The 22,682-nt window shown below is 37.7% G+C and overlaps 1 protein-coding gene across 1 annotated transcript in view; it reads right to left on the bottom strand.

Annotated features, from left to right (window-relative positions):
• Positions 1–4,286: 4,286 nt before the first annotated feature.
• Positions 4,287–22,682, bottom strand: part of VEZT (vezatin, adherens junctions transmembrane protein) — a 58,977-nt gene continuing 40,581 nt past the window's right edge. Inside the window, exons 7-12 of the mRNA XM_086750595.1 lie at positions 20,974–21,121; positions 17,529–17,860; positions 16,692–16,885; positions 11,380–11,480; positions 10,013–10,220; positions 4,287–6,062 (exon numbers count right to left, since the gene is read on the bottom strand). Of these exons, the coding sequence (XP_086606721.1) occupies positions 5,485–6,062; positions 10,013–10,220; positions 11,380–11,480; positions 16,692–16,885; positions 17,529–17,860; positions 20,974–21,121 (1,561 nt within the window). The 3' untranslated portion in view covers positions 4,287–5,484. The remainder of the gene's footprint in view (positions 6,063–10,012; positions 10,221–11,379; positions 11,481–16,691; positions 16,886–17,528; positions 17,861–20,973; positions 21,122–22,682) is intronic.

Raw genomic sequence — 22,682 nt, 5'->3', positions numbered from 1 at the left:
ACAGTTACCTACTGATCCGTAGCTCAAACTATATTGCCGTATCTGTCTACAAACCAAAGTTCACTGTAGGCAGATTTTACGCCTACCTATGACCGTGTCTTATTATCACAGTTAGAGTACCATTACCACTTATCTGATTACTGCCCTAATTTCCAAGTCAAATAAATCAAAGTCTCTTTTTTGGCATTTAAAATTTGAGGCAGTACTATAAAAACATATACATGAGGGAATTAAATATCATGAGAATATGAATAAAGCACACCTCCAAGCATTTTAAAAGTTAGCCACAGAAGCCTTCACTTTGATCTCTGATATTCATATAGCCATATTCTTGTGCAATAATATATTTTGTGATACATGCTTATACATCAGAGATCAGAACAGCTCTGAAAAGACAAGCTGAAATTTAAACAAGTGGTGTTTGGCATCTTTAGTTTGTGTTAGTCCAGGTGGCAGCTGTTGGAAGATCATTTTGATTTAACAACTTTTTGTTTTGTTAGCAGAGAAAAACATTGTCCAGCCAAATCCTGCTGACAGTGAATAAATACTTCGCCTCCATTAGACCAAATATTTTCATTTGTCATCCTAGTAGCTAGGGATAAAAGATCTGAAAAGATTTTTTTTCTTCTATGTGGACTCGACTATGTTTGAATGGTTCAGTGGTTTACGTGAGGTGATTATTACTCCATACTCAGCACTGCTGAGGTTACATCTGAAGTACTGCTCTGCACTTTGGCCACTGTACTTCAAAAACTGAACAGATTTCTAAGGAAAGAAACCAAATGGCGGAAAACATGACCTCTGTGGAAGGACTGAAGAGAAGTGGGCTTGCTCAGTTTAAAAAAAAAAGAAACTTAAAACACATTGTTGACAAATCTTTTCGTTTGTAAAAGACTGTAATAAAGATAAGCGCATACTGGCATTGGGACTAGTAAAAATTGACCAAACATGAGACTGAACAAATTTATGGACAAGATTTCCATCAGGACCCGTTAAGCTGACAGCCACCATCACTGGCTCAAGAAGTCCCTGAGCCACAAATTGTTGGGGAGCAGCCTGAGGAAACATCAGTACATGATCGCCCTTTTCTCCTACTCTTCCCTCAAGCATCTGCTATTAGTCCCTGTCACAGACAAGATCCTGGAATAGCCTGACCCTTTACACTGACCGAGTGCCTTTCTCACACTCTGCCCACTTTTTCAGATGAGACAGTACAAAAACCTGTTAATTGTAAAGAGTAATTAGCCCTGGGAACAAGCCACTTCCAGATCAACAGCAGTCCTTCACTAAATACTTTAAAGAACAAGCGGAGTTTGTTGGGTTTTTTGTTGTTGTTGTTTTTTGTTGTTTGGGTTTTTTTTTAAAGAAAAAGAAAAAAGAAGAAGGATAGACTACAAGATTACAAGGTTCAGTGTGGGCCAATGACTCTACACGCTCCACCATTTAGATATTAATTTCTTTGCTAGCAAAAAAAATAAGACAGTTGCAAATTCTGCACTTCAGATGCATGTTTCTAGATGCAATTTCCAATCCTGTAAACAAACAGTTGGATCCCATACAGATATCTCGGTCAAACTAGCTGCTCCACCAGATTTCATCTAGTATTTGGTAACTAAGTGCAAGACTCAGTAATGTTGAGTAATCCTCTGTCAGGAGCAAAACTGTCTCATTTCTGCAACCAAGAGCAGAAGCCTTCACATTTGCGAATCTTGCTTATAGTTGACACAGACACATTTGACTCCATTTGAAAGATTCTTGATTATCTGTAATTCTCAAAATTTGCTTCCATTACACCACTGTTTCATTTCTGTCATGAAGACACACTTAAAACAAGGGACAAGTAATCTTTTTATCACAGATCTTTGCCTCCATATGAGCCTTCACCTAGATCTTTAGCTGTAAATTTAAGTGACATAAAAGATGTCGTGCTAGACTGCAGTCCAGTCTAAGAAGCGAATACCGTTTTCAGAGTATCTTCCAGGTACATCAGGGAGAGAAGAAATTATTGAATCCTATATAATTACTTGCTTCTTTATAACTTCACAGAGCTGCTAATTGGAAATGGAATAGGGAAAATATATTTATTGTTAGCTTTGCAATTCGCAAAGAACTTTGGCTGCTGATATCCTTTGGCATGACCCGTTATTTAATGTGGATTTCCTGATTAACATGTTTCAAAAAGTTACAAAGCCCTAAGAAGTAAGTGTTCTGTTTTCATAGAAATCCCTATCCAGGGAAATAAGCCAAAGAATGCAGGCCAGCACTCAGACCTCGACACGCTCAATATATTAACACAACTCTCCAGTGCTAATGCACACTTCAGTGTGTTGATATATATTATTTTAAATGCAACAATAATTTATGATTGCCAAGAAATCTGTCAGGTTCTTAAAGGAATCTACAACATGTACGCACAGTCCTTTCAAATGACAAAATCATGAGGAAATCTGGATTATAACAGAGTATTTATAAGAAGATGGAACCTGGTTATCAAATCAAGGGAAGCCGTGCTTTCTGTGCTCTAGACTGTTAGCTATATTTTTCTGTAGGGAGAATATTAAATAAATCAAAATAAATGACCAGATGGCAATTATATATAGATGTAATGAGAGGCAGAGAAAGCAAGTGAATCCAGGTGTTCACATGCACAACTTCTAAGACTGAATCAACTAAGACCATGCAAATCAGTTAAATTGCTTGTAGAAAAATGTATTTGTTCAAAATAGGATCAAAACTTGCTCGTAAAAGTCATCCTGTGATCACAGCCATGTCTAATTCAAGGCTGTAATTTCACAGTACACCGTCTTTGCCAGGATGGTAAATGTGAGCAATCCCGAGTTTCAGGCCAGCAGCACAGCGTGTGCTGATACAGCTGTTTGGAGGTAAATGCTGCGAACTGCATCACTGTGATAAGAATGGTGAAAAATAACCCTTAAAAAGGGTGGATTTTTGATCCAGCTGGACTCAGCGAACTGGTTTATAACATGGCCACAAAAAACTGATTCACCTCATTGACGAAAATGAAGAGGGAGTTTCTGAGGCCAGTTTCATCACCAAGACCAGTGATGAAGTGAGCTGCCAAAGCAAGGTTCTCCAGGTTTTCTGCTAAGGACTAAAGAGCTAGCAGCTTTTATAAATGTGAGATCTGAAACCCATTTTAGTAGCAATGCAAAGCACTCACGCTACTACTGACTATCCAAAACTGTGAGGAGAGTGATAATTCATATCCTAAATCTGATCATTTTTCGAAATTGGTATCATAGCTGTATGCGTTGTGAACTAAGATTTGGATCCCATGGGAGAAGTTCAGGAGTATCAGTTCTCGGATACACAACATCAGATCATGAGACATTGGTGGATGAGTTCATGGAAAAATATTAATGGAACATCCATTTAGGCAGTCAGAACAATTAGCTAGGAAGAAAAAATATCTGGGCACTTTGTGAACTCAAGGATCTCAAGTCAAGGATGAGGAAGACTTCTTTTTCAGAAGCACAGACAACGCTTCAAACATGATTTATCCAAAGCATTTGTTCTAGACTTGATACAAAAAATTGCTTACCACAGAGAAAACAGTGTTTTGTCATCTTAGCCTAACCTTTACAGGTTGCAGAAGAATATACTCTACCACTAAGAGGAGGCTTAGCTTCTGAATACACTACGAGAAGCATCTTTTTTTTTCTTTTACAAGTTCCCCAAGACATCATCCATTCACCTTCCAGTCACTCACACAAAATTAAGGGCACAGAACACAGTGTTACTGATTAATGAAGAACAGCAAAATGTTGTCATCCCAAAATCTGTGTGAGAGGGAGGAGACAGGCATTATATGGTGAAAGAAGTCACGTACTCCCTTCTCCATCAATTGATATTTACCTCTTTATGGTCTGTGAAAAAATCCACACATTTAATAGCGTTCATACAAAATCACTAGTAGAAGAGAGGGAGGTTGAAAGCAAGCACTTGTTTTCTGACATGGTCAAGAGTTCTACCCTAACCTGCTGATCTTCGTTAGCTTCCCCGCTTCCCACAACAGCATGTAGGAAAGATACTACTCTGAATCACTTGCATCTAACATACCAATTATTCTATAGATTCAGCAAGAGGCAATAAATACCCTAAGTAACTGGTGACATGTTTTGTGACTGGAAATGTATCCCAAGTCCAAGTAGAGTATTCCATACAAAGAGGTGGCTCTGTCGCCGTCAGAGACATGAGACCTTTGCTTCATTTTGTATCAGAGGGCAAAAGGAAGACAAGGCAGTGAAACTCTTAACCAGCTCCTCTGTGAGGTGAGCATCTGTTTGCTGCTCCTCGTAATGCCACCACAGAGAAAAAAAGCCACCCCACATAACCTCGTACCAAACATCCAGACTTCGGTGTCAACTAAGTTACAAGATACACCTTAGAAAATACAGAATTCTTGTTCTCTCATGGATTTTTAATCACACAGGCTATAGTTGTGATCTAAGGAAAAATGAAAGAACATTAAGGAAAAGCAAGTATGCTGTTTAAACAAAATACTGTATGTTGTTCAGATAAGCACTCAGATAACTTTGTTTTTTCAGGACATAAACAAAAAGGTACAATCAATCATTATATCAAATTAAACATTATATTAAGGTTCAATTTACAAAAGGTTAACAAATAATTAATAGCTGTTTTAATAAATAGGTATTTACTTCTCATCTATTATCAAACCAACAGATAGCTTCTAGCTGTCTATCGTACTTTCTACTGATGTGCTTATAACCCTCCTTAACATATACTACACATTCTCTAACATGAATTACAACATCTGGGAATCATTTATTAACCCTTCATAAAATTCTAAATAAACCTTAATATGAAGCATGACTAACTTTAAACTATTTTAGCCCCATACCCCAGGACACATCAAATACTAGCTCTTTCAAATTTTTATTTAAAATTTGTTGGGAGCCACATCACTAGCCACAGAATCACAAATGCCTACGGTGGCTTAGCCAACACACTGCAGACACAAGAAGTGAAACAAAAGTGGTGGGGGAGGTCCACAGGAGACAGTTCAGGTTCTTCCAAAAGAAATGTCTTGGCTTTTTTGTTGGAACAAACATTGATACCACAACAACAGAATCAGAGAGCAAAAAACCAGAATCTGTTGTAATCCAATACATTGTTTTTCCTTTTTTTTTTTTTTTTAGAAAAAAACCACAATACATAATATAAATAAATAAAACAGAAAACACAAAGGTAAATTCCAGACCCCACCACTAGGATCTTAAAAAGGCAACAGCCAACTATTTCTTGGATGCAGCCTAAACTTCTCTTACCTGCAAGTTTTCAATATACTTAGAAGTCCTACTTAGTGTATCAGACTTAGGGAATAAGATGTATTACATTTAGGTCTCCTTTTTTTCCATCCAGTATTTTCATCTTCAAACCCCCACCTTAGTTTTTTCCATCAAATTACCTGCTGTTGGTTTACCAAAGTTCAGCTCAGACTTAGACTTTTCCTTCACTTTCAGAGCCTCTGTCTTCATTCTCACAGTCCTCCGCAAGGTCTTCACACTCCTGTGTTTTCTCTTCCTCCTCCTCCTCCTCCTCATCGTCTCCAAAAGTCTCTTCTTGCATTGTAGTAAAAGCAAAAGACCTGGCAGCAACTTGTGCAGCCAGACCCGATGTGAAGTTTAAATCTGTTGATATGTGGAGCTGGGCCAGCCTATGCTTGATTTTTGAATGTAATGCATCCTTAGAGGGAGACTGTGAAACCTCTACTCCATCCATATCACTCAGCTTGAGTTCTTCAACTTCCCCTTCATGCTGATAACATATTCTTTCTTCAGCTCCTGTAGAAATACCTTCATCAGTAGTACTGTCTTTGTTTTTCTCCACCGCAGGATCTTCGTACAAATATTCTGTCCTGCTTTTATCAGCAGCATTCACTTTTGGATTAGAGTCTTTTTCTTCAGATTTATCACAGCTTTGGCTGCAGTCCTGCTTTTCTGTATCTGAATTCATATGTGATTCCAAATTATTTAGTAGCTTCAGTGGTTCTACAGGAGACAAGTGTGTCACTGCAGCTTTAAAAGGGGGAAAAAAATTAAATGATAACTAAAAGCAAGCTGCTACATAGAAATAATTTATTTGTATCTGAAAATATGCAAGATTGTAAGGGTCAAAATGGCTTTTAAAAAACTCCAAAACAACAGAAACAAAAACCACAATTGAACAAAACTTAAAATAAAACAGTGTTTTCTAATGACAAAGCTAAAGTGAAATGTGATAGCTAGTTGTTGCAACTACTCCTTAAAATCTGTGACATAAACAGACAGCATGAAATTAATGATGTTTAAAAACAGCATCGAACACAGATGATGCATTCAGTGTTAAAGTAAAAAACAAGTAAAACTACTGCACTGTATACAGATTTGAACTGTCTTTGTTTTAAACAACAGTTTACCTAATCCAATAAAGACAGCAGGTACATGACAAAGTCCTTATAGGCAAGATCTGATCTCGTACATCACAACGTATAAATACAACACGTGTTCATACAGTCAGGTAAGGTGTCCTCACAAATAAAGTGTGGTTTAATTTAGCCTCTCTTGAAGTTAGTAGCAGCAGCGAGTCCCATTGCCAGCAACGGGATGCTTGCCAGGAAGTCTCTCCTCCCAATGTTAAGGGTTAGTAAAACTCGGTACAACCACTTCTTGAAGAACAGACGTCTTTCTTTTTAAGAAAACGATATATCATGTCCATTTCCAAGTAACAGATTCCCTAAACTGCAGTAGCTCCATTAGAGTAGCAGCACGAACATAAATGAGAGCGGCAACAGTAGATTCCCAAGTGGCATTTCCCTTTCTAATTCCATTCTGACTTTACCCCTGTAAGCAGAGATGAAAATAACTCTGGGAAATACACAAACTTTTCACGGGAAACAAAATGTACGGTATTAGGATTTTTCCATCGCATCCTATTTCAGTAATATTTACTTTAGCTAGCTGAAGGCAGGCACATCGTTATGGCTGTCACATTGATAATTATCATTACCATGCTGAAACCTGTGGCTTCGAATTTCTGTTGTATTGTTTGTTTTAAAACCTTATATACCAAAGGAGCACTGCACCAGACTCATCTCAATTGTTAACAGAGTAGTTCTTTCTCCATTGTAAAAAACCTGCTGCTGCTTATTTCTGCCCTTTTGCTGGAAGAGGCAGGAATATGCACAATTATCTTACCATTTGGGAGCAAGCTTTTTGCCTATTTCCTCCAAAGAATACTTCCAAAGCCAAAATTTCTTGAAAAATAGATACTTCAGATTGGTAGCTGGCCAATTTTCCGAGTTGATCAGTTAATAAGCAAGGTGGAATTCATCAGCTCTCAGAGTGTAGCTTTCCAAAACTGCCTAAGAATTGTTGTATGGACAAGGTGGGAGAAAGGGAAACAGCTGGGTACGATGCAACCACTGACAGAATGAACTTTTTTGAGGGATTAGGGAACTGGAAAGGCTAGGAGTGATTTTGCATCAGAAGAAAGTTGTTCTACAATGTTTGACAAATGAAAACCAAGCCACTAACAACTTCACAGACCTTTTCAAAAGCTCTTCCATTTTACTGGCTCAACAGAATGCCAAAGGACCAAAAATATATGCTCACCTATGCTGCAATAAATTACCTACAGCCTAGACTGGAAGCAGTATTACCATGGTGCTGGACCTGGGCGTATTTGCTTTAGTCTGGTGCTCTGCTAAGATTATGTTTTTTCCCTGGAATCCAACCTATCATGTCCAGTTGACTTCATGCTGTTTTCTTTAGATGTATCACCTTGTTTGGAACTGACCTCTTTTATCTGGAAACCCTCACCAGTTCCTCTTTCAACAAACCAAAAACCCTAACAAATCACCCAGCTTGCTGGGTGCCTTGACTAACAGATTAAAGCCTTTGAATATTTCAGGATCTTTATTCACAATAATTACAACTTAGGAGAACACAGGATTTCTGGAATACGATTGTCCTGTAAAAGCCCTGATTTAAGAAGGCTACGGAAAAGTGTCCTATCACAGCCACCCATTGGCTTGGGCCAATGGATACAAAAGTATGAACCTTCCTGGGTTTAAATCTTCACGATAAAGAAAGCCACAAATGTGGAAAGCACAGCTCACAAAAATGTTTCTTCAAGGAATGACTTGTGTGTATGGATAAATTAAAGTCTGCAGCAGTAATATGCCAGGGTTCATTATGTCATGTTTAGCTGACTTGTATTTCTTTTGAAGAAATAATGAAGAAATTCCTTAAAAAAACCCAGTAGATGTTGTGTCTGCTGTCCATCAGTCTTTCAGATTAGACACACAGTCTCTGAGCCAAAAGGAGACATTATTAATTACTTTCATGAACTGCCCTCATGTTTTGCAGTTTTGCACAGGATGGAAGTAATCAATGATTAGTCCTAGGCAGCTGAACGAAATGACACTTTCCTCCCTCACCACCATTGAATCTCTAATCCTAAAACAATGTAATATCTCTACTTGGAAAGGAAAGGAACCAACATGAGGCACAAAGGCTTTCACATGAACAGTTACTGAAGATTACAGGAGTCAGCTGTGGCCACAAATGGCCTCAGGCTATGCTGATGTGGTCAGGTATCAGCTGCTAACCTAGATAAGAAAGAAATATCCTATGCAAGCTCTCCTGACAAGAAGTCTTTCTGCAGCAGTCACTAGATTTGTCAAGACCTGAAATGGAGGTAGGATTCCTTCCTTCTCCTTTGAACAGAGAGGAAAGGAAGACTTGAAGAGATTTATGTGAAGAGTTGTGCAGTGTCGCATCTAGCACCAGAAGGATAATACAGAATCCTACTTTTGAGCAGACGCTGATGGAATCTGATGTCTTAGTTGTTTTAACTCAGCTAGAAGAGAAGTAAATACCAATGGCCAAGTGATTTCTTTTACCACAGTTGTAGCTAAATAGATGTAAAGAACAAAGTTGTGAAGAACAAATATTTTTGTGGGTTTGATGGCAAAAGAAACAGCCTCATAAATAGGTATGGTCTGTTACTGTGTTCCCCACTAAATTATTGAAATATCCAATCCATGGTCCTTTTTTTTTCTGGTAGACACTCTCAGAGACAGAATCCTTGGATATGTTGTTGGACTTGAGCATTGTTTTTCATAACACAGAACATTAAATTTTCTAGAAGGCTTTTCCTAACCTGTCTTTAAGAGGAAGGAATGAAAATAGGAAAAAGAAGGGGAAAAAGAAAAGACAAACCACTGCCAATTTTAAAGATAAGAAATGAAACAGTTGAAGCAGTGAAAGGAATCAAGTTGTATTTAGTCTTACTGCTGGAATAGAGACAGACTTGCTGAAGCAAGAGAAATTTTCATATTCCTGCCTTCAAGTGCAAGTGGATGGAGCTACCCAGCAGTCCTCAGAGTTAGTGAAGGCTAGTTAGGAAGAACTCTTCTTGATAGTTGGTTCGGTTTTTTTGTTTGTTTGTTTGGGGTTTTTTTTGAGAACTTATTCTGTGTACTCACTCTCTCATGGAAACAAAAGCCAGTCTTACTCTTTTATGAGCCATTAATATTTCAAAGTCTAGCTCATCACTTTAACCAGTCTATTTTTCTAAGTCCGGGACAATTTCTGATGGTTTCTTTAAATTCTGAAAAGTAATTTATTTATGCACTCTGATTAAAATTCATATTTACTGGAAAGCCATGAGAGAAAGTCAGTTCAGTTTGCATGGTTTATAGCCTGACAGTTCTCTTAATGTTGTCTTAATATTTTGTGTGTTTAATATTTTAACTTGATATATTGTTTAGAGCCAAATTCATAGAATCATTCCAATTTCTCTGAGTTCAATATATAGTAAAATGATTACTACAAGTAATATAAAGAGATGGAATAGCAAACTAAGGCCACACAGCTCATTCAAAGACACTACTATAGCTAAGCACTGTCCAAATTCTAACAATCAGAAAAACAGACACCTACCCTTTCTTAGAAAGGAATTAATTTTCAAGAGCAATGCTTACCATGGTCGCTGAATAGCAGCTGTTTCCATTTCTGTCTTTCTATTTCTGAAGCTTTAAATCCCAGTACAGATTTCAATTCTTGTAACACCCTTTTAGATTCCTGTCTCTCTCGTTCTTGTCTCTCTCTCTCTTCTTGGGAAAAGAAGTAAAAATCTTCCCTTTTGTATTCATTCTCTGTATCTGAATAATCAACATATGCTTCCAGTTCCTAAAGAAAGAAAGAAAGAAAAAATTATCTTCACTGGCAGCGTAGATGCTGTCCTACAATCTGATGCACGATCAAGTGATATAAACACAAGCCAACCACAGAAAAAAGATGGACCCCTGTTTGAGAAGAGCCAGTGGATCTGACACTGCTCTCAGTTACTACCAGTCGTATTTGTATAATTTTGGACCAAGTTCACTCATTGAAAGTTAACATTCTTGCAGTCACCTAAGATTTACTTTTGTATGATCAAGTGATATACCTTGAAAATGGGAGTCCATTTCCCCATAATTATGGGTGGAAATAAGCAATGCTGACGTAGGTTTCTTTTCTTTTTTTTTTAAATTTACATTGTAAGTAATTCTTCCTCAGTCAGGCATCCTGCTAATCTAACTTATGTATCCTTATTAAGAGGATGTTGAGTATAGCAAACTCCTCCTCCACTTTTAACTATATTGGCTTACAAACATGAAAAAACTGAACTCCATTTATGTACAGACAGTCAGTAAAGTTATTAGTCCCAGCTCTTTGTCATGGAAAATAATCTAGATGGAACGCATTTCGGGTAGGCTTGGGAAGAAGGTGAGGAAGGAACAGAGCAGAGCGCAGTTGTTCTGGGATGGAAGAGGCCAGCCTCTCTTCAAGACCGCCCAACCATCACACGGAATTTTCCCAAATGACACAAAACTGTTCAGTGTCACAGTCTGTTTTAGGTATCCAAAAATGCAGAGATTACTCAAACTAAAGACAGGTTGGTTTGGTTGTTTTGTTCTGGAGCTTGTCACTTCTGCAGCTGTGTCAGTTCATCTAATAATATGCAAGTAGGACTCTTATTTTATATACTGCCTTTTAACAATTCACATTTTTTTTCTATATTACTCTGACTTGTGTTGCTGCTCTCCTTTTGTCACTTGTTTCTAATGATATATATGGGAAGAAGTGAATGCTAGTGCTTTTTTCCAGGATGGGAAATATCTCCCCATGGAACAGCAAAAGGAATATACCTCATTTTTTTTCTGTAGGTCCAGTTATGAAATGGCACTGGCTACCTACTTCATCTGTCTTGGCAAGACAAGAAGGTCACTGCACAAGCAATTGAAAAAGGAATGGATACAGCAAACAAGCCCCAATTATTATTTTAAATGATCCTATTTTTTTTTACCTGCTCTTCAGGGATTGGATCTTTGTTTTCTATGTATATGGCAGGCTGTGTTGAAGGTACTGTAGTACGCTGTAGGTTGTCACAGGAAACTTCAAGTTTGCCTTCAAGGGGAAAGAAGAAAAGGAATTAAAAAAAATAATTGAGTGTGGAATGATGGTTTTGACTCACTCAGGCAGGGTCCAGACATTTTCACTAGGCAGGACTGGCACACATTAAAAAAAAATGGTGAGAAGGCTGATTAGAATACATTGAAACACTGTGTTAGAGAGCAGTTAAATAACTTGGCTATTTTGAATAAGTGGGGTCTGATGAAACTTATCTTGAAATACTTCAAACTAACAACTCTCAGATTTGTGGACTTTGAAAACCTGCAGATGGCAAGAAAAATTGGTAAAACCAGTAAAGAGACTTAGTGCCCAAGTTTAAAAAGAGAAGTAAAATAGTAAAGTTATAGGCAAATCAGCTTCAAATCATGGGACAATATTGTAAGAAATAATCCAGGAAAATTTACAGGAAGCTATTTGGAAGGTATCAAGTGTCAAATCATTCCAATTTCATATTCCAATGCAGTAACGGGTCTTATGAATAGAAAGAAGTCAAAGACATTCTGCATTTTGTTTTCAGTATGACTTTTGACATGGTGTTATGACATACTCATAAGGCAAATGCATAGGCCAGGAGGAGCTGCTATTAGGTACAGAGAACAGTCTCTTGGATAATCAGCATGTAGTTACCATTTTCAGGTAGGAACAATATATTGAGTGAGGATTTCTCTCAAGTCCAATACACTTGAATATTTCCAATGGTGAAAGAAAAGTGCCTGAGCTCATTAAATCTGCTGACATTGGGATAATCTTACAAGGATACTGAAGGGCAAAACTAGAATCAGAAATAACACTGGAAAATCAGAGATACAGCCCAGGAAGAACTGGATTTCAGATACAATAGTTTGATGACAGTGGCTGCAAATTTTTGTGCTTTGGAGTAGTCAAATGCACAAGTATATGACAACTGACTGGGCAGCACCACTGAGAAAAAGACGTGAGTAGCCTAGTAGTCAGCTATACCCTGCTGCGAGCAAAAGGGCAAACTACATACTCGTACATATAAACAACAGCACTGACTGTTAGACACATGAAATTACATTTCTATTCTGACACCGATCAGGCTGTAGATAGAACATAGCGCCCAGTCTGGGGCTCCGTCATTCAATAATATTGTGGACCAACTAGGAGAAGTCTGGAGAAAAACAGTGGAAATTATCAGAGGACTAAATAAAGTATAGTAGTCAGGGAAGAGCTGAAGGATATAGACTCATGTAGAGAAGATAGAAAGAAACATATTAACTGTCTTCAAAAATGTAAGAGCTATAAAGAGGAAATGGATTTCCATTGTGGGTAGGTCAAAAGTACTGCTTTTAAATTGCAGCAAGAGATATTTATACTCAGTAATAACCTTCTGCTGATAATGGAGTTAGGTACTGGAATAGATGCCTGGAAATACTGTAAAATGTCTCTAAAGAGAGGTTTTTAGGAACAGGGAATCAACATTTACTCGGAAACACTAATTTACCCTTGAGAAGGGAAATTGGCTAGATAACCTCGCCAAGCCCCACCTATCCCTATTTTCAATTTCTAATCTATACACTGAATAATTAGGGATGGTATTCTGAAAGTAGGCAGTTCACATGAATGACAATTTTAGTGGTTCTCAGTTACCTGCTTTTGCAAACAAAGAAAGTATGTAATTCCCTAGTTGCCTGGCCTGAGCTAAAGATTTGACATTCCAGAAGTATCTAAATGCAAAGTTTAAAAGAAAGATGAAGCATGTAGTGAAATTTGAAGTGGAAAGTTGACATGAGGTATTTATTTTATAAATATCAAGCCCCCTTCATTAAAATGTTCCTTGTAATAAAAACATTTTAATAATAATAATAATGAATGCAACAATAGAAATATGCTCCTGAAGGTATGAAGACAAATTTGAAATAGTATATGAAAGTTATCAATTAAAAGCTTGCCTTCCCAAATCAGAAGAGTCAACCAGCTGTTCTAATATGTACAGACTGCTCTGTTAGCCACCCACATGAGACTGCTAAGGATATGCTTCAAGATCATTTCACAGTGTTTTAACTAAAACTGCTGCTGCTTTAGTTCCTCTCCAGCGGATTAAAGGACTGCAAGCTCCAGGAGCTTGCAGCAGAGTCCTATGACCTTGCTCTTAAAAATATTGAAAAAAGTTGTATACATTTCCAAAGATAGAGACAGTTTAAAAGGTAAAAGGATGGAATTTAAACAGTTTGAGGGATATTATTTCAAAGATCATTAAATCAACATTGTAACTAGCCATAAAGGGTATTCCATTCTGTAAAATTAGCAGCAGATTACTACATGCTTCAATTATTGAGGCCTTAAGCAGTAAATCAGTTTTATCAGTGACAAAAAAAAGGTGAAAGAATAAAGAGAAGATGGCTAGAATCAACTCGTGTTGGAAATGAGCAAAGATCTACATGTAGATCAAAGATAGGTAAGTCTATCATTGCCCAATTAATTTAAGTAGAGGTGAATTCCCTTCAAGGTGCTAAAGCTCCGCTTGCTCTCAGGCTCTGTTCTGTACCTGACAGGATCAGTGACTAAGGGCACTGGTTCTAGACATACACCAAGTCCTGTAAACAAAGAAGCCAAATGGCATTCACTGAAGTAACCACATACTATAATATACGCTAGTATCACCACCCATGAAAGGCTGAGGGAGGTGTAGGAATCTTCTATCAGTCAGGCTTAAATGCTTTGCTTTGACAGAGTTTGGCACAATGAACTATTTAACGTAGCTGTAAGAAACCAGAAACCTGCTTTGACAAAGAACGATTTAGGGCAAGAAGCACACAGTGCTTGCTGAAGGAGACTCCTCTGTTTTTACGGAAAACAATTAAAGATATGCAAATCTGCTCTGCAAATAAGTGATAGACAGCTACACAGGACGCCACAACTAGGATAGCCCACAGTTCAAAACAGCTCCTTAGTGGACGGAAAATTTCAACTCCTGGTTCAACAACAGCACTCTGATGCTGGACAAGCCCATGAGTTCCCAGTTTCTTCCTCTGTGCGGAGCAACGTGGGCCTTTTGCTGCTGCAACTGCTGAGCTGACTTCTGCTTCTCATGGAAGGAAACCTTCCTGTGCTGGGAGCAGTAGGAACCAAGAAGGACAAGCAAAGAATTTACTCAGTAAATTTAAATACTGGATACATTTTGTATTTACAGATGAAGCAGCAAAAAAGACTTATTTTGTTTAAATACTAAGCACAATTATGAGATACTGCTAAAAATATTCAACAAATATATACAGCTTTTATGTAATGAAATATTTCCTCTCAAAACTGGATCTAAGCCATCAGAAACAGCTCCCTCTTCAACAGTGTTTCATAACTGACACTGAAAATGCTATTCCTACTGCCCTACTGGTTGAACTTGTTAGTTGAACTAAACATCTGTTGCAGCAAAAGTGCTGGGCATCCACTTAGACACAGTGTTCTACTACCATGGGCTTCTTACTACAGCTCTTGTCAAAAGATTCATTTGGTTTTGGATAACAGTGCATAAATACAAAAAATTGATGTGCTTAGCTGCTATATTATTCCAGCAGGAAGGCATCTGCTTCCAAAAAGCTTTCAGGAAGCACTGAAAAAAACCCCCAAGATAATTTAATGAAGTAATTCACATAATCATGACCAACAGACTGGCTGTGAAGATTTGCAGAAAGACAGCAGAAGAATTAGACTTGATTTTATGCACAGCTTGAAAAGGTCAACTCACAGAAGCTAGACTGCTTAGAAATATATCAGAAATGTCAAATGTAGTCAGACAAAAATAGTTTTCAATGACCAACATAATTTAAAAGTAGCTCCTGTGGAGTAATTCAGTAAACTTGTTGCAAAATAGAGATTCAACTTCAGCACATTTCCAGGAAAGTCACTGGGTAAAAGTGAAAGTGAAGGATTTTTTAAATTATTTTTTATTTTTCATTTCCCATGCAATCTCTCCCTTCTAGATCACACACTAGGTTATTTTTGTACTGCACTTTAAAAGGAAGCAAGTTATAATAAAAGTGCCTGTTGTGAAATTTATACACAAAATAAAAATAAAACTAAAATAACTAAAAATACTATGGCATGCAGTCTAGAAAGAACATTTAAGGAAAGGGGGACAAAAAAAATAGTGGAACTGCTGGTTGTGGAGGGCATCAAGAAAACAGAACACGCTAGCACATGCAAATGTATCAGACTACATCTAACATCCTCACAGGTTGTTAATGCAGCACTGAAAGGAAAGTTGCAAGACTGGACTGTCAGGCAAAGTACACACAAATTGGGTTATACCATGTCTGGACCTGCACAGAGCCTGCATTAGGCCTCCCAGTGCTCCCAGTTCCAATGTAAGCATGAACAAGGTCAGCCTGCACGCCCCTAGACCCACAGTAATATTCATCCATGTACTGGATATGCCACCCATATATCATTAAGAGCTTAGCTCACTACAAATTTGGATTTCTGTAGGTAACTTGCTGATATCCCAAGTCATAATTTTCCTAATGCAGTCTCCATTACCAGCATTATTCACATGCTGGGCTGTGCCTTCCTAGGACAGTAAAAAAGCTCCTTGAAAAAATATTAGAAATTATAGGTTCAACTCTATGTCAGGAGAGCCTAAGTCCACTACCATTACTTAAGTAGTTGTGATTCACAAGGAGAACAGCATGGGCTGTTCAGGTCACTAAGGAGAAGGACATAAGGCAAAACGTTGGGATATGCTGCTCGGTATGACTTTTGAGTATACAGAAGATTAGCTCTCTCTCTCTGAGGGAGCAGGTAAACAGGTATTATATGCTCATTACATCCTCTACAATTTAAAATGTTCCAGGAAATGTCATTGTCAAGAAAGTTTAATGACAACACCACTGTAATTCCAATTAATGATGTAATTTTTATGCAGTAAATAAATGAAAATCTTAGGGACAATTCATCAAAATCCTACCCCTTCACATGTCATTCACCAAATAAAGGCAAAAAGCCACTATTGGTCTACACCTGGAAATGTCACAATCTGAATCGACAGGTCTAAGAGACTGAGTTAAGGTGTTTACATTTTTTGCTGAAACAAAAGCTTCAAGGTCATCACAATGAAAAGTCTGACATATGTATACTGTTATTGAGAAAAAATTCTGATACATGGGCTGAATGCTGTCTTTGATCCATTTGACCATTCCATCTCTAAAGCATATCCCATTAATTGCTGAATTAATCTCTCACATTTACCTTTTTTATTTGGGTTTCTTCCACTCATTTTTTCCACCTGAGAAATGGCTTCTTCCCAGCAGCTGTTGCTTGCCTGCATATGAGGCTGAATAAACTTTAGTTTTTGTTCCAGAACCTGATGGGCTTCTGTTGTCAACTCAGGTGTCTCCTTAATGCTAACAAGTTTTTCAAGTTCATCCTCAAGAATTATTACCCTAAGTGATGAGGAGATGAACAGAAATAAGGAATAATGCATATTTGGCTTCACCATTCCTTCAAGTATTTCATTTAATATTCTGTTATTTTCTTCAAGTTTTAGGAATCTAACTCAGCCAACTCCTCAAAGATACTCCAAAATTTAAAAAATAAGATCCTTTTCTCCACATCAAGATATATTGCTCACCTGCATTAATTATAGTAATTCTTTTATGTAAAATTAAAGGAGTAGGACAGTTTCAACTATTTTACTAAGGCAGTGAAGAATCTTTAAAAATATTTACTAGGTAGTTACTATGAGCTGAACTTTCTTATAAAGGATTTGGTATGCTGCAAAATCAATGAAAGAATGTTTTCAGATTTTTTTCAAGGGAGCATCAAAAGCAATGCAAGATCTTAATGCACTGCTTAGCTTTGAATTTTTACCAGATACTTAAAGAATAACCAGGAAACAGTATCAGATTCGATATTGAACCAAGGATCTTTGACATCATACTATGTGAGGATATGCCTATGATTGCAATGACTATATGTATCTGTGTTTTTTGGTTTTAATCTGAGCTAGGAGCTGACAACCCAAAGAAGTGAAGTCTGAAGCCTTCTTCCTACAGGCATATTCTCTTAATTCACGTGTGAACTTACTCATTGAGCAATGCCTTGAGATGAAGCTGCAAGCTGCGTACTGCTGTCTGAAGACTGTTCAGCTCTCTTGACTTCTGCTTTGTTCTGGTTGGCCGTTCAAAACCCGACTGATGCTGAGTTTCAAAGTACCGATAAAACTCATAGCTTCGCTTAAGCTCCTCTAAGCAGGCAGCATGTGTATGAGGTAGGCCTTGAGTCACATCAGACAAGATATGATGAGGCAGCCGTTCGGGGGAGACCAAGGGCTTGGGGGATGCGTTGGCTGGGGAGAGGAGCAGCACCAGCCTCCTGAAGAATTCTGAACTCTGCCCTACCCAGAGCTGAAAGAGGACCTGCAAAACAGGGAAGGGTTAGCTCTGTGCACCTGGGAAGACAGCCAGCCTCCAAAGTAAACGTACAGATACATCATGAGAAAACATTTCTCGGCCAGCAACAGGAACTCTGAAAAACTGCCAAAATCCGCTGAATGTTTTTGAAGGGTATCCCAGACCATGTGAGGTTCAGATCTTGTGAACCTTAGGTGACTGTTAATTCTTTGATGAAAGATATTATATACAATTATGTTCAGAAGGTTGTCAGAGGCCTAAAAACCCATATTCTCATCAGGCAGTTTCATTATTTGCTATAATCTCTATATACCCTACAGGTCATAAAGGGCTGCCAAAATTCCAGTGGCAGCAAAGACATTTTTTCCTTTATAATGCCAAGCTATCATTTCTATGATCTACTAACTACTGCCCCACACTCAGCCTTGAAACATGAGTCTAATTGCACTGGACTGCAACAAAAAAAAACATTCTACATCTGAAGAAAGCTGAGCTGCTAACTGAATTTTTTTTTTTCAGCCAAAGTGAGAATTTCACCAATACTACTAAGGAGGGGAAAGCTTGTAAGAAATGAATCAATTCACAGTGTTATACATGGTACAAGAGAGGTCAGTTTATCTGGGAGCAAGGAAACCCACAATTTCAATTTTTTGATAACTTCCACTTCCACTTCCAATGAAATGCAAAGAACTGTTTGCTTAGTTTAGAGAAGACTGTTGGCTCAATACACTATGACAGAACAGTAGCTTCTTGTATCTCTAAACTGAAAAGGAAAGGTTATGACACTTTTCTCTGCAATACTGGCCTTTATTAAAAGGGATCAACTGTAGGTGAGTACAAAGTGGAGTCTGAAATCTGTGCTAAAGCATTCCAGACCAAGGAAGATAAAGTAATTACTCATCATGCTCTTTTCCACCCCTCTCAGGTACAGAACAGGACTAACAATTCACTTGTTCTGAGATTTGTGGATCTACAGAATTTGAAAGAATGTATTTACATCTCTGTACTCATACTAGTACAGACAAGAACCAGTTTTTTACAATGTGCAAACAATCAAGAACAAAACATTCAGAATAGTGACACAAAAAATTAAATGCCTGCAGATACATGGGATATACCCCAAGGGTATATCAAAATATTGGATGCAAACTGATAAAATATTCAAGAAGAAAAAAAAATCTCAATTTACAAAAGATAGTTACGAGAACAAAGAACACAGAATGATATTAAATGAAATTAAGTTGGGGCACACATGCAAGACTGTGATTTGGCTGGGTGCTAAAATAAAAAGCAAACAAACAGGCAGCAATCACCCAAGTGTCCCTGAAGGTGTGGTGCCCTGATCAGAAAGTCAAGAGCTCATGCCATAATAAGCACAAAAGAAGATCAATTCCTTCCACCAGACATAAGGCAAAAGCAGTGAAAAAGCAGCACACAAAAGTAGTGGACTTCAGGAGTTGATAATAATCCAAAACCTACCTGAAAAAAGGCACAGTGATGACAGAAAAGAAAATTCCAGATTTATTTAGGGTTGCAAAAATAGCTTGCCTTGCCAATGACTTCTGATGATTTTTACTGACACTTAAACTTCACCCAAAACATCCAACTCTCTTCAGCTTGAATCGGTATTTTTTCTTAAGTAAAAAATTTTCGGTCTTTAAATTGGTTTAGTTCAAGGACAAGGTAGCCAAAAGACATAGGCTACATTTGGGCCTAGACATGGGCTTGAATGAAAATTAAAATATTAACCAAATCTGCATACACCTCTGTATTATACCTGCATTTTAATACAAAGTTCTCTCAAATAAAAAAAAAAACAAACAATAATAAAAAAGAAGAGGACTGTACATAAATCCAGGGCTCGCAACACAAATATGTCCCAAGGTTATCTAACTATATCTATTTTATTATTTACACAGGAATCTGCTTAGGACTGATTTTTGTTAATTTAGCTTGGTTCAACTACACCACACCCAGCCTACATGACTGTCTCTTACAAGTTAAGGTAAACTGAGACTTACTAGTTGTGAGTTAACTGTACCCAGAAAGCATCCCAACCAGTTTAACTAAAACAGATTTCAGTTGAAGTACTGCAAATTGCAGGAAAAGAAAGACTCAGCTTACAAGCTTGGGCACCTCTGGCGGGCTTCTTGTGCTTAAAAAGAAGTGAGTAAATAAGTGGGCTTGCATGGTTGCATTTAGAACTTCAGCTAATGAAAAGGCAAGGAAAAAAATCCCAAAAGCTTACATCTGATGTAGTTCTTAGCTTACAGCTAATTAGGCAAAACCCCAAAGCTTAGCAATCACTATTACTGGTAACATTTATTGTCAGAACAAAAGAAGTCAAGGCCTAGGAATTAAGTGAATAAAATGCAACAAGAGCCAACCCCATAGAAACACAGAAGTCACATAATAAAGGAATTTTTCATTTAAAAAATAATGTTAAAAGGGAACTGCCTCAGCAGAGACCCACTAGAGTGTAGAAGGCTTGCATTCAAATTAGATTGTCTCTCCAATGGCAAACATTTACTCATGCAAATTAAAAATACTTAAGATGTCAAAACAAAATAGATAAAAAGGCCATTATATGGTTGTCATTCTGTTCAGTTAAATGTTTTTCAAAGATCAAAGAACCACACTGGCTTACAGCAGCAGGGGTCCAAGCTTATGATTTCTACTCCCTAGTGTAAGTAAATGCAGCTATTCCTTTTGGCAATCACAACTAATTTATATCTTTGGATGTCTCTCTTTTTATTCAAGTCAAGAGATTAGCTAAAGAAGATGCAAGCACAAATCTGGAAATTATTTTATTCAACTGGGACCAGAGAGCAAAACATCATGTTTAAGGAGGAGATTGATCAAGCTGATTATAAAACACTGACGTGGATTTACACGATTTGCAGAAAAAAAAATCCTAATGTTGTATTGTGCAACTTCTCTTCAGCTACATGCAAAAATAAATCACCTAAGTGCCAATAAATGCAGAAACATGATATAAGACTGATTACATCTGTCCCTTAGTTGACTGTGTTACTACAGGCTAGTACATACAAGCCACGAGGTTACATGACAACTCAAAGAGATTTTCATGATGTGTATGTCCTTCTAGGAGAGGTTACCTTTAGTGCAGGCAAGCTGAAGCCATCGGTGAGATTGTGTGCCTCCTCTTCAGATACCTGCTCTTCGCTCAGTCCCAGACCCAGCTCCTTAAAGGGGACTACGCAGATGTAGCTGGTCACGTTGTCACTCTCCGAGTTCAGAGGGTAGGTTTAGTTGGAGTTAAGGCGGTTAACAAAGCAACTTTTGCATTAAACACACAGGAAAGGAAAAAAAAAACCTAATAAATTTTCTTATTTCTGGCAACTGATATGAAAGCGCATACATTCATGCAAATCCACCTGAATCCTGTTTGATTGAACGAGTTTCAAATGATCTTAGAAGGATGAGAGAGAAGACATTGACAAAACACCTACATCTACATACAAACACATAAAGATAAACAAAACAGATTGATGAAAAATCCCCACGTCTCTCAAGCGAGCAAAGTATCTTATATTTAAATACGACATTTTCAAGAAGTAGCTCAGATCAATCTTAAACCAGAAATCATATATTTAACAGAGGAAAGAGAAGGATTCTTGTGCAATTTTAAGTTTCAAAGGCAGCCTGTTATGGACCAAACTCAAGACAATGGGAATTCCCCACGAGTTCTGTCTGTGGAGGGACTGCTCAGAGATCTCTACAATAACTGCTCTTTGACACTTCAGGTAGTACCACGAAGAACAGGAGCTCCCCAACTGTCGTACCAATAATTTTGTGGATTACATCATTGTAAAGCCACTATGATCTTGGCAGGAACAGCGGCAAACTGTTATCTACCAACACTATTCAGCACATTTAAATTCTGAGTAGGAAAATGTACATTTCCAGTCCACAGAAAAGCTTAACAAGTAGGAAACAAGCACAACATAACTGATACCAGAAGACAGATAAAAATAATTCATAGACTAGGCAGCATTTATTTTAAAATAGCACTAGTTTTAGGCTAACCTCATGCTGGGGAAAGGGGAGGAGGAACAGTTCAAGATTTCTGCACATTTTGGATGTGTCACAAAATAGTAAAATTTGCTTTAAAACAGAAACTTACAACTTACAGTCATAAGCACTGGTTTCACATAAATATATATAAACAAATACTTATGAAACATTCATGAAAATAAGGTCTTAATTTAAACTCTGGGTGTTTTTTTTTTTCATTTATATTTTGATTTACAAACTGGATGCTCTCGTCTCTTGGGGCGTATAAAGCCGATTAGAAGCACTTGTCTCTTGTCCAACTAATGTGTTTTCTGGGGAAGCTACAAGTTCCACTCGCTTTCACTCCCAAATTTTCCACCTGCTAAATCCTCACAGGACTAAACTTGTAATAATGATTTTCTCAAGAAAATTTTTACTACTTGAGCAGAAGAACATTGCATAAACCAAAATTTCTGTAGACTGGGAAACAGCAATACTAAGTGTCCAGGCTCTAAATAAACAACTGCATTTCTCCCTGATTTCTCCCCTAAGTCTGGGAAGAAAGAAGGCTACTAAGTGTTCTCCAGAATGACAAATGCAGACAAAAACCTGCAATGCAAACCACTCAGAAACACAAAATATTGTTGCCACCAGCCGCTGCCTCACTGTAAACACGGTGTCTATTCTGTTAACCTGAGAGCATGCCCAGCAGATGGAGCACATGGGATGAGGATGGTAACTCCACCAGAGATTGAAAAGTCAGGTCAAAACTCTTCAGGACCAGTTATCTCAGAGACTAATTATATTCCTA

Source organism: Chlamydotis macqueenii, chromosome 1, assembly GCF_036417535.1.
Source record: "Chlamydotis macqueenii isolate bChlMac1 chromosome 1, bChlMac1.mat, whole genome shotgun sequence".
Taxonomy (NCBI): Eukaryota; Metazoa; Chordata; class Aves; order Otidiformes; family Otididae; genus Chlamydotis; species Chlamydotis macqueenii.
Note: the sequence above shows the minus strand (reverse complement) of the source record. Positions and strands in the feature narration are given on the sequence as shown.